The following is a 15,996-nucleotide window of genomic DNA, read 5'->3' as shown; positions in this document are numbered from 1 at the left end:
ATATATATATATATATATATATATATATATATATATATATATATATATATAAATAAACATAATATACTTTTTTATTAAATATTATAATAAAATATTACATAAAAACAAATGAATAGATATACTCATGACTCATTTAATATATAACCATCAATAAAATATAAAAATTCATTTCATTACATGACTGATATATTCACTCAGGAGTGCTATATATGATGCCTATGTAGAGCTCTACAAATCACTCATTTATGAAGTAGTTCCATAGAAGGCAGTCACCTATGCAGGCAATGAGGCAGCATATTTTTGAAAAGGTGCCAACGAGACACCCGACATCAATGAATGGAGGAATATGGAGAAAGAACGAGGATGTGAAAAGGAGAGAAGGACTGGGATGAAAGTAAATGAGAAAAAGAGATTAGCTGGTGAAGAGATGGAGGGGGATCATTAGCCTAGCAGAATTACACTAGCTCAATATTGAATCGATGCATGAGAGATTTATGACTTGGTCCTAGCAGCCAACATGAAGAAAAATTACTTAAAGTCTTTCATCACTTAAGAAGAGAATAATCAACCACAATCTTTGCCATTCACTCTGAGGCATTAACCTTAGAGTGAAGGGGCCGCTAAGCTCGCTAACAGTTTTAAGACCCACAGTAAACCACTTTTCTGGAAAATTACTTCCTTTAAAGGGATCGTATAATTTCTTTTTTACATTTAATTTCCCCCTGAGGTCCACTTATAGCGTTCATCAAAGTTTTTTTGCACAAGCACAGTCATAATTTAGTTTTTATGACCATTTTCCATTTCCATCCTATTAGTGACCTTTACAATTGTTATGCCATTTTTTTGTTGCTGTGTGTTTATGACTTCTTTGCATGTGAAATGCAAAGGCTTTGCAAAAGCCTGTACTGTAAGTGCCGTAAAAACTGTGAAGATCTTTTTTTAATGATAGGATATGCAGAGCAGTAGGTGCTACACACAGCCAAGAAGAGCACATGGTTGGATAGATTTTACTACATTTTCCCCTCATTATTAGTTCTTCGGGTGGTCAATGAATATTTTGGTGTTTAGTAATAACACTGGCCTATCTATTCTACTTCCTTCTTCTGAGCATGTCAAGTCACTAAACACCTAATAGGCGTTGTGTGTAAATTTATGTGGATTTTTGCCGTTTCTGCAAAGTATCTTAAAGTATCTATTTAAAGTGGTAAGATGCAATTGTATTTGTGGTTTCACTAGGAGGGAGGTATCAACCAAAAACTTTTTTGGCACCAAAACACACACACACAAAAAAAAAAATCTTGAAAACCTGGTAGCAATAGGAAAACCACAGCATGACTAGAGTATACAGAGTAAGATACATAAGAGAGAAAGTTTTGGATGTACGACTGACTGAGGTAAAAACTTCAGTGGTCTGTTGGATGGTGGCAATCTTTGTCCATCCCCACTTCTGGAAGAGTCGCACACGTGTGGGATTATGCAGAGTTGCTGACGGGTGCGTACGGAAGAAAGTGGGAAAGCGCTGGCGGTTGGATAAAGCTGGAGAACTGGAGCCGTATGAAAACTACAGAGAGACCAAGAGAGGGAGACAGTAGTTAAAAAGGTGGACGGATAGAGAGAGCACACTGGAAAGCTTATTTGATACCCCTGAAAAGAACGAAACGCGAAGCAAAAGTAGTGCAAAAATATGAGTCAGATTACTGCACACACTGGAAGAAGGGTAAATGTCAAGCTAGTGAAGCCAGAAACCTGAATAAATAAGCCAATCTGTTTCTACATCCAATGTTGACGTGTCAATACTTGCTAAACACTTTCTGCTTCAGAAATAAACCTTTGCATATCAAGCATGTGAACCAGGTTGCCTGATAAAAAACATTCCCATGTGAAAAAGAAATGTGCTTAATTGTATTAAATCTTTTAAAAATTGTACTTCTAATGTAATACTTTATTTCTTAACACACTTTTGTACACTTTTAAAAAGTGCACTTTGTAAAACTTTAAACCATCATGTTTAATAATATTTTTCATGCTTTAAAGAAGTGCACTTCATTTGATGTGTTGACTAACATACTAAAGAGGTATTTGATCATTTTAACTGTTGTGTGTTATGCTATATTACATTTAATATATTTTAAATGTACTAAATTGCAACTTTACACATTAAAGTAACACTTGTCTTATTTATATACATATATACACATGATATCAACTTTCAATAGAAATGACATAAATGCTGTATTACATACTGTATTAAGATAAAAATGCACTCTAAAGTTCAGAAAATTCCATTTAATAAAATTTTAATTATAATATATTTTCATTTAATTGCAATTAACTTGCATTAAAGTGACAGAAAACATTACATTTAGTTTGCACTTAAGTATATTCTTTTAAAGTATACTATTTCTGTAACAAGAACTCTTTTTAAAAGTATGCTAAAATGTCATTCTTTTTCACAAGGGTTGATTTGCCTACACTGTCACGCAGTTATTCATTTTTCATGAGCATCTCTGTCATAATCTACTAAGAGTACAAACCCATCTGTCAAAAAAGTAACTGAAGTCTTTTGGTTTCCCTGGAGAGTTTCATAAACTCACTTTTTCCAACTTTTTGTAAATTACATGCAAACTTTTTTCACACAAGTAAACTCGTTTGATGAGAACAAAGTCAGTGTCGAGAACATTACTTTCCAAATTCCTGCTAACCTCGGCGGATACCAAAATAGAATAATTGGAAAAATTAATTATGTCAAATTGCTAAGGGTATCTTGTGTATTTTATTCCTTTTTCACTTTCACACTTTCTCATTTGGTTGTCACACTTCCTTGAGAGCCTCTTTTGACAGATTTAATTTGTCAGCTTCTTCAAGTGTCAACTACACAAAGTCAATAAGATAAAATCCAAATTCATTTTGTTCCTTGACCCAAAACACAGAGCCGCTTGTTTTGTGTAGCACTTTTGCATCAAAATCGCAAATCTGGTTGCAGTTAAACAACTGTTTTATCATTTTACCATTTTAATCAGTGTTTAATCAGGAATGTATGGAAGCCTGTTTCCGTCACAGAATAAAAAAACTAAATAAAAATGTAAAAGGTAATTTGCGGTAAATGGTAAATTCTGACTTTTTTCTTGCAATTCTGAGTTTACATGTGACAATTCAGACTTTATTTCTCACAATTCTGAGTTTACACCTCGCTATTCTGTTTCTACCACTTAATAAAACATTAAAAGGGTACTCATAATTCAGAATTTTTTCTCACAATTTTAAGTATATGTCACAAGACATTTATCTCAAAATTGTGAGTTTATATCTCTGACTTTTTTTCTCAGAATTGCGGATTTATATCTTCTTTGTATCTTCCAAATCTGGGGGGAAAAAATTTTAAATTGTGAGATAAAATGTCACAGTTCTTTATGTTTTAATTCCATGGCAGAAACAAGCTTCCATAGGAATGACAACAAACCAACTTCCCAATACGAAACTCTATAATGTTCTACAGTCAAATCCAGGTGAATGGAGAAACCAATGCTCAACGATCCAGATATAGTGAGTTCAGACAGAAATGTATACATAGCAGACACACACCACTATAAGGTTCCACATGCGTGCCGCCTCGGCCACCAGCGTAGACACGGAGCTGCAGCCCGGCATCAACACAATCTTTATGGGCTCTGTGTACAGCAAGTCATACAGCAGTTTAGTGGCCTCTCCTGGATCACACTGAAGAAAAGAGAAAAAGAACATCAAGACAACCATTAGTCTACCACCTTTGAAAAAGTTAACTCAAGCTCGCAGGATGTAAACGCTTCACCTGAGCATATCATAATCAATAAAGTATCAATGGAATCAGCACAGAAACACAGTATCTCATGGCCCAGGAAAAAAATAAACTGCAATGAATCTGTAACCAAAGACCTCTCGTGCTACAGTTCAATGTGACAAATACAACAGGGTGTGATTCACAAATGAGGGGGTGACTGCTCGCAAGCCACAGATGCAGTCACACTAAAATGGTGCCCTTGGTAACGATCAGCAGAAACACTTAATTAGGAGAGACATGCATGCTTTTATTTTTGTTAAAGTTAGAATTAAATCACACTGTGCTGGTCTCAAAAACGATGACAGTCAGAAAGCACCCACTTTGGATTTGTTTTAGTACCAGAATAGCTAATAATAATATTTTTGCCAGACATCACTCATCGAATCAGTCTAGTAAATCTCTCAAAGAGACACGTGTGGTTTCCTTGCTCCAGTCTCTCATGGCGTCTCCAGGGAGCTGAGGCGTTTTCATTCAGCACACGGCCTTTGGAGAAGCAGTCATTGAAAGGAACTGAAGACGCTTGACGTGACGGAGGCTAAAGTTAAAGTCCCCGGGGGTGAAGGTTATGCAGGTCTCTGGACCAGAATACTGAGCAACCGGCTAAAAAAAAAGAAAATGCTCCTTCTCTTCTCTGCTGTCGGACACAAGAACACTTTTGTTTTTGTTGGGTCCAACATAACGGTACACGGATGGGCTAAAACTTTAGACTTAAAGGTGGGGTAAGCGATTTTTCAAAAACGCTTTAGAAAACTGATTGGGGCCGACTAGCAAAACAAACTTGTAGCCAATCAGCAGTAAGGGGCGTGTCTACTCATGATGTTGAGGAGAGAGCGTTCAGTGCACAGGATGGACATTAGCGAGCCGAGCGACAGAAAGATAGAGATGGCAGATAAAAAAAACATAAGAGGAAAACGTCTGCGGAACAAAAAAAGGCTTAAGGCAAGAAGTATGACCCGTGTAAATATCAGATCAGCTTTCCAGCGCTGGAGAGAACTCAAGGAGTGGAAGGCCTGCGATCGGACGCCGAGGTTGCTTTGTTTCTTCTCGATAGGCGAGTAACACCGTGTTGACAAAGCGACCGTTGAAAATCATTTGAAATTTGTGTCAATACGTCATGAATAGAACACAGCAGCAGTTTTCTGCCGGGGATTTGTCATGTCGTGTCGCGCCGCATCCAGTGTAGACCATAGATATGTCTACATGATATATCTATGGTGTAGACAGCATCACTGATTATAATGAGTTCTATAGAATTTTGTCTTTGCCGCGCCACTCGCGTCCGGTGTAGACACAGTGTAACATTGGTTTTGCTTTGTTTCACAGAAGTAATCGTTGCCTGGGCTGCGTACGTATGTGTGGGGCGGAGCTATCAAAATAGGGGCGAGATCCTTTTGGGGTATGGGCGTGATTGTTTTGGTGATTTCAAATGTCAACATTGGCAACCAGAAATCACTTACCCCGCCTTTAAAAAACGGGGACCGTTTCAGTTAACAAGTTTTAGAATTCGAATTGATTTGGCTATGCCTCACAGGAAACTACTGTATCTATTCTCTATCTACTCTGTGAAAATAAAGTGCACTTAACTGTATTGACTGTGCACTTGTAGTGAACTTCAACTCTTAAAAGTATAATTAACTGTACTTGCAGATAGTATAATATTAATGAAATAAAAGGCCACTGGCATGTACTTGAGAGTTTATTATTACTATGTTTCTTAACTCACTTAAGTTTGCATTGATGGTAGCCATGTACTTCCATATTAATATATTTTTTTTCATACTATGGAAGTCAATGTCTACAGTCAACTGTTTGGTTACCAACATTCTCCAAAATATCTTCTTTTGTGTCCAACAGAAGTAAGAAACACTTTGGAACAAGTGGCGGGTCAGCGAATGATGACAGAATCTTCATTTTTGGGTGAACTATCCCTTTATAGTACATTTTAAATTGTTATGTTATAATAATCTTTGTTGTACTTTAAAGAAGTACACTTATTTTGATGTAAAGTACTGTATAACATGTAAAGTACTGTATTTTAAACTGTGGCGTGTTATTCGATATTATAGTTAATATATTTTAAATGTACTAAACTAAACAAATGTGCAATTACAAATATATTTATATATGACATACAAGCTCCAATGGAAATTACATTTATATATATTTTAGTTTATTATAAATGCTTGTTAGTACATTCTGGAATAAACTTTAACCATATTTCAAATATAACGGAATTATGAAATTACATATAAAGTACTTAAGTGTACTTAAAAGTCCAACTTAAGTGGGTCAAAAGAAGTTACACTAATTGTATCTAATATGAATTAAAACTATACTTTTTTATTTAATTGCAATTACCCTGGAATTTAATGCCTGAAAACATTACATTCAGTTACATATTATTAAATATATTTCTTTGAAAGTATATTATTTGCATATTAAGTACTCCGCTAAAGTGTATCGAACTTTTTTATACAATCAAACAAGGCATTGTCAAGCCATTTCAAATTGACAAACTTTGCTATTCTAGATAAAAACTACAGTTGATGATTACATATGAAATTCCAATTCATTTTAATTCTACTTCCATAGATTTAAATTCGAATTGCAATTCTGCATCCTGTTTTTTTTTTTCAGTTCAAAAATTTAATGTGGCCTGATCCCATTCCTTATTTCCCACAAATAATTTCCACTACTTATACTTATCTGATAAAGTCTTTTGACTTTTGAGTCATAGAAGGATATTTGGAGAATATAAGCACAGTGCATCAAATAAAGACACTGTCACATACAGCTCAAGCTGCTAGCCAGATCTGTAGCTTCGACATTGTTTACTATACAGATTCAAATGCTAAATGTCTCATCCCAATGAATCAAAACACGTCTTCCCATGACTCAGACCATGAATGAGTCTTTATCTGCTGTTCTACCTCACATTAACTTGCAAGTGTTGGTTTGTTATTTCTAAGCTGCGATTCTGCATCCCTGAACCCAGATGAGAATGAATAAAGCATGCAATGGGTATGAAAATCCTTCTCGTTACAATCTGGATACAACAGATGCCAATTAAAACAGGGAAAGCACAAGTGTCTCATCAGGGCATCGCTCTCTCTCTCTCTACCTTGGTCTCACTCTATCACGGTTAATAATTGATCAAAGTTTGCAGGCTGAGCTTTGATATAACCATGGCAACCATCTGGAGAGGGATAGTGTATCTGTGCAAGGGGGTTCCTGCAAATATCTGCTCTAAAACACACACACACACACACATACACACAAGATGGACCACAACTTCTGGCATCAACGCCTATGACCGTATCTTTGAGATTTCCATTTTTGACCACTATCATAGCCAGGGAAAGCACAAGTGTCTCATCAGGGCATCGCTCTCTCTCTCTCTACCTTGGTCTCACTCTATCACGGTTAATAATTGATCAAAGTTTGCAGGCTGAGCTTTGATATAACCATGGCAACCATCTGGAGAGGGATAGTGTATCTGTGCAAGGGGGTTCCTGCAAATATCTGCTCTAAAACACACACACACACACATACACACAAGATGGACCACAACTTCTGGCATCAACGCCTATGACCGTATCTTTGAGATTTCCATTTTGACCACTATCATAGTTTTGACCACTATCATAGCATGAACCGAAAGTCAGATGTGTTTTTATTCATTTTTATTATGAAATGTGCAATTTTGTGTCATTCTAACATAGATGTACATGCTAATGCTGTATTATTTAGTTTACCATAAATGCTTGTCAGTACATTCAGCAATACACTTTAACCATATTTCAAATACAGTAGAATTATGAAATTACATATAAAATTGCACTTAAGTCCTATATAAGTTAGTCAAAAGACGTTCAGCTAACTGAATTTAATATACATTTTATTAAAAAATATATATATATTACAATATATATTTTAAAATATAATAATAATAATTCTACTTCCTTAGATTCAAACATCAAATTTCAATTCTGTATCCTGCTTCTTTTCTCAGTTCAAATTTAATGTGGTCTGATCCCATTCCTTCTTTGTTGCTAATAATTTCCATTATGTATCTGACCGATAAAATAAAACTTACAGGTCTTTTGATTAGTGACAACAGTAATTATTACCGGTATATGTTAATGCTCTTCTCATATTTTAAGCAAAATATTAAAATTTGTTGTGTAATTCCATGCTGTTTGTATATACAGTAAATGATGCCTCAAATCATACGGCTTATCAAATAGAGCTTTGATATTACAATTTTTGCCTGGCACATGATAAAATGTGGGGGGGTGGAAAATCCCATAGGCTTACACTAAAGAAAGACCCCAAGCCATATTTAGAATATCACAGAAACTTAGCGGTGGGTTATTTTGACCCTAGCAACCAGTCACAACACCCTAGCGACCACCAAATACCATCATGTCAGCAAGATTTGCATGGACAAGCAGCCCTCGCATTTTCTTCATAAAAATCTATTTAGTCTTGGTTTACTATAAAGCAAATGTCCAAAGTTCATTTTAAATTTGACATCATAAAGGAAGGAAAAAATTTGAATTCTTAGAAGATCTGTGTTCGGCTGTCAGAGCAAGGCAGAGGTTATAATAACACTCATTTATGAAATAAATATTTATCAAATGTCAAATGAAATTGGAATTTTGAGGTAACTTTTTCTATGCAAACATTGCTCTGTGTGATAATTGGCTATTTGAGAAAGATTAAAAGAATGCCCCAAACATGTCTGAGATTCTTTGAACAATAATTAAATGCAAAACCCACATCAAATTTGATTTTCTCCCTTTGTAATTACATTTCTGACAGCCGAAAGCAATTTTGATAAGAATCTCATCCAGGTATGAAGTGCTCCCCAATCAAGAGGAAAAGCTCAAAATATCTGTCGGCTTAAATGTCAACGAGTCTGAGCACTTCACACCTGCTCTTCCATCTCCACGGCATACTAACACATGACATTTATACAATGTCACACTTGGCCCTTCTGATATTGCATTCTTCTACTTGTGCACCTGCAATAAGCCTTAGATTTTTATTAAGATTAATGCTAAATTAAAAGAGACTTGAGGCATGGGTGGAATGGCGACATTTCTAGAATGCAGTTAATGACAACTGGAATTGTACATAGCATTTTCATTAAATCATGAATTAAGGTGAATTAAATCAAGATTATTGCAGTTCTGTTCATATTACTCGCTTTTGTATGCTAAATTGCTTGTGCTTTTTGTCATTTGAAAGTCACTTTGGATGGAAGTATCAGGTAAATGATTAAACGTACCCTGATAACCAAACTTGGCTAGTATTTTGAAGTATGTAAAAAGGAAAAGCACAATTAAACCCTTTCGTCCTATTTTTTTTTTTTTACATAATACATACTACAATCATTACGTCATTTAAAAATTAAAGTTTCATAAAATTTCAGTTTCATTTTTATTTATTGTATTTTTCCATCTTTCAAATTTTACCCCATATTTGACCCCAAAATATTTTATATTTACAAAGGCCCTTTATATGTAATTTTCTCTTTTCCACACAAATTGTGTAACTCGATCAATAAAATTTTATTTTTAGCATAACGCATTTTGGGATCACATCTCATTAGGATATTAAAAGATATATACGTAGAATAAGGAATTTATCTAATTATGGCATGAAATACACTCAAATATTTCAGCAAGTATATTCAGTAACTTACTTTGTACGCTCTTTGCATAATTAAGTATTCATGTGCATTTTTTTGTAAAGAAAAGACTTTTAATACAATAATCATGTGTAATTTAAATATATATATATTATTTAATTAAATAAAAAATAAAAATTGTTCTATCTCTAAGGGCTCTATCTTTCAAATTTGAACCCATATTTCAATAAACGGTTATGGACTTTCAAATTTGACCCAACAATAAAGGCCCTTTAGATGTAGTTTTCTCTTTTCCACACAAATTGTATACCTCAATAAATATTATTTTTCTTAACATAACACATTTTGGGATCAGAAGAAATATCCCTAATACACCCATTGTATCCTAAATATTAGTACCTAAGATTTATAAATGCTTTTCATTGTGGGTCAAATTCAACTCAAGAATCACAGGTGCAGATGCAGTTTCTTAAGCCAATAGAAGGTTTAACGAACTAACTGGGTCTACAATGATTATCGTCACACATTACAGATTATTGTTACCATTCAACAACACTCAATCCTGAGTGGTCAGACAGGTGCTGCAGATACACAGGAGTCTGCAGAAGGACCTCCTTATCCTTACAAGATCTACAGGGATGCAAGTTTGTTTGAACTGTGGTTTCACTGGTGGCTGTTGCCATGCCAACCCTCCTCTCCCTGATTCTTCCTCTATATTGAGTGCGATTGCAATGCAGAGTGCGGTTCACCAATCAGAACCATGATACAACTCATCTCTGTCCACTTAAAGCACTCTTTAACCGTTTCCTCACCTACAGGAGCTCAGCATCGTCACACCACACTGGGAAACTAAACTGCCCCGCTTTGAACTTCTGAAAGTGCGTATGCATTGGCAGTAAGAGAGATCTCACATATTTGCACATATTTACTATCATGCGTTTTAGATATCAAACCAGCACTGACATATGTGAGGATATAAATGGTTTAATGGTTTGACAGCACTGTTATTTGTGGCTGCTGACAGAACTGAAACTCAGGACAATCACCTTTCCACAAAAGGCAGAAAAATTCTCTCTCCACTTATGCATATTACACACAAAAAAATCCTTTTTAAAAATAAATAAACAAAATACACTGAGGAATCCACTTTGGAGGTGATCTTGGAAAACTCTGCAACGCTAAAGAAAAACATAAGCATTTATGGTGCATGAGTATTTTTAGGAAGCCAAATTACTTCATGCAGCTGAAGCCTCACAGGCTGTTGATAACAGCCAAGTGCAGTGAGTAGTGAAATATTAATGTACCAACAACTGCAATGTCAACTTGACACCAACTCCTGAATCTCAAGATACAATCACTGCCACTACAGTGAAGCACCTGCAAAACACAGATAATTTCTACCATCTTAAATTAACATCTGGTTGTTTCAGTCCTTGAACGTGAAATACTTGAATACATTAACAGAAGGTAAAGAGGGCAATGACATTTCTTCTTTCTTAGCAAAAGCCCCTAAAAAGTATAACATTCATTCCTACATGGTTGAAAAACACTATTGCTGATGGCGTAATGCAATTAAACTAGTTAAGATGCCAGTGGGATTAGGAGACTAAACACATACAGAATAAGGAATTTATCTGCAGTAACAATGCCATGAGATACATTAGAACATTTCATCAAGTATTCAGTAACTTACTTTGTATGCTATTGCATAATTAAGTTTGCATATGTGCTAATATCATGCAAAATTAAAAACACTACAAAAGCATGTGCTGGCAAGGTTATTAACTACAACTGAAAATAAAACCATAAAAATATCTTTGAAATAAATGCCAACTTAAATTAAAAAAAAAATTTTTACTAGTCGCCAAGGAAACATTTCTCATTTTAGTTTAGTTTAACTTGAAGTACCAAAATAATTCAAAATAAAACTTAACTAAAAATTAAAACTATATAGACATAAAAAACTAAAACTACATAAGACAAAACACAACAAAATTACTAAAACTTTAACTACACTTCAAATGAAAACAGTAAATGTAAAAAATAAAAACGGTTTCAAAATAATAAAAACTATAATAATACCTAAATTATACTAAAATAACACTGGTGCTGGGCCAGTTTGTTTTTGCTTTAATTTTGGATTCATTTTGCACATTTGTGGGAGCTGTTCTGATCATTTCACACTGAGAAACTGAGATTTCACACTGTAATCACTGACCCAGATGAAGTATTATGTCAACTGCAATTTTGAACGCAATTATATGATTAAAAGCAAAACAACAAGTACTTAATATTTATATTATTTCAATATATATATATAAACCTTAATGTATTATGGGCACTGTAAATGTAAAATGTTAAGTGCTTACCATACTGTCGTAATGAATGAGCTCCAGCTCGTAGTCCGGCAGAATGTCGGTCCGGTTGTTCACGAGATCTAAAGCCATCTGGGCTGCGGGGAGACACGCTTGACCACCGGGCCATCCTCCACTCATGGGAAACAGAGCTCCGATGTACAGTTTCTTCTTACCTGCAACCGCACACGGCCAGGAGAGAAAGATAAGCAGTGCGTAAAGGAGAGCCAAGCTTCGCCAAACTCTCCCCAAGGTCCTGACCCTCTCCGTGGATGCCATCAATATCCAATTCAATATTTATACGTTTTTAGCTTATATTGTGCGGATGTGTCCGAAGCTGAAAGTATCCGCACGTGCGATAAGTCTAGTTTCAAGTAACAGAACCGTGCACGGAACGCGTAAAAACAGCAGTGCTGAACACTTTAAGCGCAATATGAAATTACAGACGGATGCACGTTGAGATTTATATGTTAGAATACAGCAGTTACAATTTCATATCTGATGTCAGTCAGCCATTGCTACGAGCTCTTAGCGTCGTAACACAGTTATTGCGTCAAGACATCGGATCTTGCGCGCTTTCTTGATATATATATATATATTTCTGTCCATCCATCAATCAATAGCTGAGGCTATTAGGCTTTAGACTTCTATAGGAAAACATAGAAAACAAACACATACAAAAACAAATCTAAACCCTCTGACAATCAAGTCTCTACAAGCCTTATACAGTGGATATAGAAAAGAATCACAGACCCTTTAAAATAATCACTTTTTGTTGCTTTGCTGCCTGAAATGAAGACAAACACAGTTTTTGTTTTATCCAGCTATTTACTCCGTGCAACTTATAATATCCTAATGAAAGATATAACACCAATATGTCAGAAAAAAATAATAAAAAACAGAGCCAGAGTTGCAAAAAGGATCACCCCCTTGTGTTGGGATTGGTCTCTACTAACTTTGCACATCTAGACTTTGCAATGTTTGCCTACTCTTCTTTGCAGAACTGCTCAAGTTCAGTTAAATTTGAGTGACCGTATGATTGTGGACTGCAGTCTTCAAGTCATTCCACAGATTTTCAATGGGGTTTAAGTCTGAGCTCTGACTAGGCCATGCAAGGACATTCACCTTTTTCTCCTTCAACCACTGTGTGCTCAGTTTTGCTGTGTGCTTTGGGTCATTGTCATGTTGGAAAGTAAACCTTCTTCCCATTGACAACTTACTGGTAGAGGGCAGCAGATTTTCCTCAAGAATTTGACGGTATTTTGCCCCATCCATTTTTCCTTCTATCCTGACAAGTGCTCCAGTCCCTGCTGCAGAGAAACACCCCATAACAGGATATCACCACCTCCATACTTTACTGTAGGAATGCTGATATTTGGATGGTGAGCTGTATTGGATTTCCGCCAGACATCGTTTGGTGCTGATGTCAAATAATCAAATTTTAGTCTCATCTGCTCTTTCATGTGACAACAAATTCTCCCATACAAGCCACATTTGAGGAGAATTTGTTGTCACATGCACACAATGAGTTTACAAGTCATTTTTAGTAGGGGGTGATCCTTTTTCCAAATAATTGATTCTGTTGGGGGGTTTTTTCTGACATGTTGGTGTTATATCTTTCACTTGGATGTTAAGTTGCACTGAGTAAATACAGCTGGATAAAAACAAAAACTGTGTCCGTCCTTCATTTCAGCTGCAAAGCAACAAAATGTGATTATTTTAAAGAGCAGGTCATATGGTACACTTTTAAAAATAAAGGTGCTTCAAAAGGTTCTTTAAGCGATGCCATTGAAGAACCATTTTTGGTTCCACATAGAACCAGGCACGTGCACTGTTAGGGCTCAACCTGTGCAGAGCACATGCCCTTACACTCCGAAGTGCCCTTTTTTTGGTGATGGTGTTTTTTTTTCCTTCAATAAATCAATGATATTGGTCACCCTTTACATCTGTCTGTCTACTTTACAAATATTTAGCTAATGAAAGGTATTAAAAAGCTTTAGCTTGTGACTAAATCTTGTTGGATCCGCTCAAACTGTCAGTAAACCTCATAACTCCACCCCCTCTATCTTGACTGAATGAACTGAAGTTCCACAGCAGCTGAACTAGCTCTGCAAGGGTAAATAAAGATCTTGTTGTTTGAATAAGTACAGCGTTTTCTTTACGCAAGAAACACTATGTCTATAAAGGTTTATAACTTATGTATTTTAAACTGAGCACCGCGCCCATATAACTACAACAAGCACCTGCTGATGAAAACGTAACACCGCCGTTTTAATGATGGACAAAATGCACATTTGCACACATTCGCTGGTAAAAAAAGCAGAGAAAAATTTTATTGTGTACATACTGTATATATATATCTTCAAAATATTGGATAAGAAAAAATTAGTAGTACAAAAATAAAACAACGCCAACATTACAAAATATAACATTAAAAAGTGTATAAACCACTCGTTTTTCTAAAAAAAAAACATTGTCCAACAGCGACACCAGCAGGTAAAGTTACAGTGGGAGTCAGAGTCTCTCTCGCCTCCCCTGAGCCCATTGAGTTTTAACAGACCAACTAAAGAGTGCAGTGGGGGGGTACTTGAGAATGTATGGGGGAAAATCACGTGAGAGGAGGCAACACCTCCATCATGATATGATTGGATATGACTGGTTATGTTCGGTTGTGATTGGTTCATGCGATAAATCCCGCCTATTGTGTTCATGTGCGTTCTATGTTCGCGAATCAGTCTGAATGAACAATCTTAATTTATTAACATTTAATCATATTATATGGTCGCATGGCTAATTCATGTTTACTCTGTTAATATGCATGTATTCTAGCTAGCTAATTTTTTTATCTAGTATTCTATACTCTCTGCTCGTCTTCAAATGTATAAATGTAGTAAAACATGGTTTTACTTCAGTAATGTTGTTGTAACCAAAAAAAGCTTTACAGAATCAAATCACTGTGAAATCTTCATATTTTATCATGCATAATGTAATACATTATATATATTACATAGCTAAAAAAAAAGAGTACACAAGAGCAATTCACAAACACAGGACCCTACAAATAATAATGTCAACTTCCCAGGAGGCCCATTGTTATAGCCTACTTTACATCTAGAAGGCCAGATATCCTTTGCACTGTATAATGCCAAGCTATCATACCATGTCCTTTTTCCAGGCCAAGTCTATTAGTCCTGACTTCCACCTTTTGAGATTTAGAAATTAAGCAGTCTTTAAAAGCCATATCATATCTCATTATAATAGCGTATAACATGTAGACCTAAGAAACCCTATATATATATATTATTAAAAGTGAATAAATCTAATTTATCTAATTAAGGGGGGTGTGCCCTTTTTCAGTTTCAGCACATGCCCCTCAAAAAAGGTCTGTGCACGGCCCTGCATAGAACCATTCAGTTAAAGGTTATTTAAAGAACCATCTCTTTCTTACCCTTTTTGTAATCTGAAGAACTGTCTTTCACCACAAAGAACCTTTTGTGAAACAGAAAGGTTATTCAGATGTTAAAGGTTCTTTATGGAACCATTTCGATAAAAAGGTTCTATGGAATCGTGAAGCACATTTATTTTTATGAGTGTATTTTAAAGTGTCCTAATATTGTATTGGAGTCCCCTACAACAGGTTTAAATGCATCTAAGATCAGAAAACATTGTCATTTTCTCAGAATATACATTTAATATTAGAATCATTTTTCAATTATTTCGAAACGATTCGTACAAAGCAGTTCTGGGCTTAAAGTGCCCCTATTCTGCCATATTTAAGGTTGCTTATATTGTTTTATGAGTCTCCTAAAACAGGTTTACATGCATGCAAGGTCAAAAAACATGTTAGTTTTCTAAGAAAATTTGATTTAATTTTACCTCATTTCTAAATGATTCGTAAACGACTCGTGCGAAGCAGTTCAAAGAATCAGTGTCTCTAAACCCCTCCTTTCCGTGAGCCCTCACTGCTGTGATTGGTCAGATGGCGCAGTCCTTTGTGATTGGTCCAGAGCCCGTAGAGAGCTTGGCTCTGGATTGGTCTACAGCGTACACGTGTCGGTAACGAAACGCCCATTGTCATGACGGAATGATAGCCCTTCAATAGACTTGTCAATACATAGAAAAGATGGTATCAATTGTACCTTACCAATTCGAGCCGGAGTCTGATGATG

General features: G+C 35.6%; 1 protein-coding gene across 1 annotated transcript in view; it reads right to left on the bottom strand.

Annotated features, from left to right (window-relative positions):
• Positions 1–15,996, bottom strand: part of LOC107582271 (gamma-aminobutyric acid type B receptor subunit 1-like) — a 63,872-nt gene that overhangs the window by 35,394 nt on the left and 12,482 nt on the right. The window contains exons 7-9 of the mRNA XM_016268041.1: positions 11,843–12,003; positions 3,583–3,717; positions 1,391–1,561 (exon numbers count right to left, since the gene is read on the bottom strand). Coding sequence (XP_016123527.1) covers positions 1,391–1,561; positions 3,583–3,717; positions 11,843–12,003 — 467 coding nt within the window. The remainder of the gene's footprint in view (positions 1–1,390; positions 1,562–3,582; positions 3,718–11,842; positions 12,004–15,996) is intronic.

Source organism: Sinocyclocheilus grahami, unplaced genomic scaffold, assembly GCF_001515645.1.
Source record: "Sinocyclocheilus grahami isolate Dianchi unplaced genomic scaffold, SAMN03320097.WGS_v1.1 scaffold42.1, whole genome shotgun sequence".
Classification (NCBI taxonomy): Eukaryota; Metazoa; Chordata; class Actinopteri; order Cypriniformes; family Cyprinidae; genus Sinocyclocheilus; species Sinocyclocheilus grahami.
This window is presented reverse-complemented; position numbering and strand designations above follow the sequence as displayed.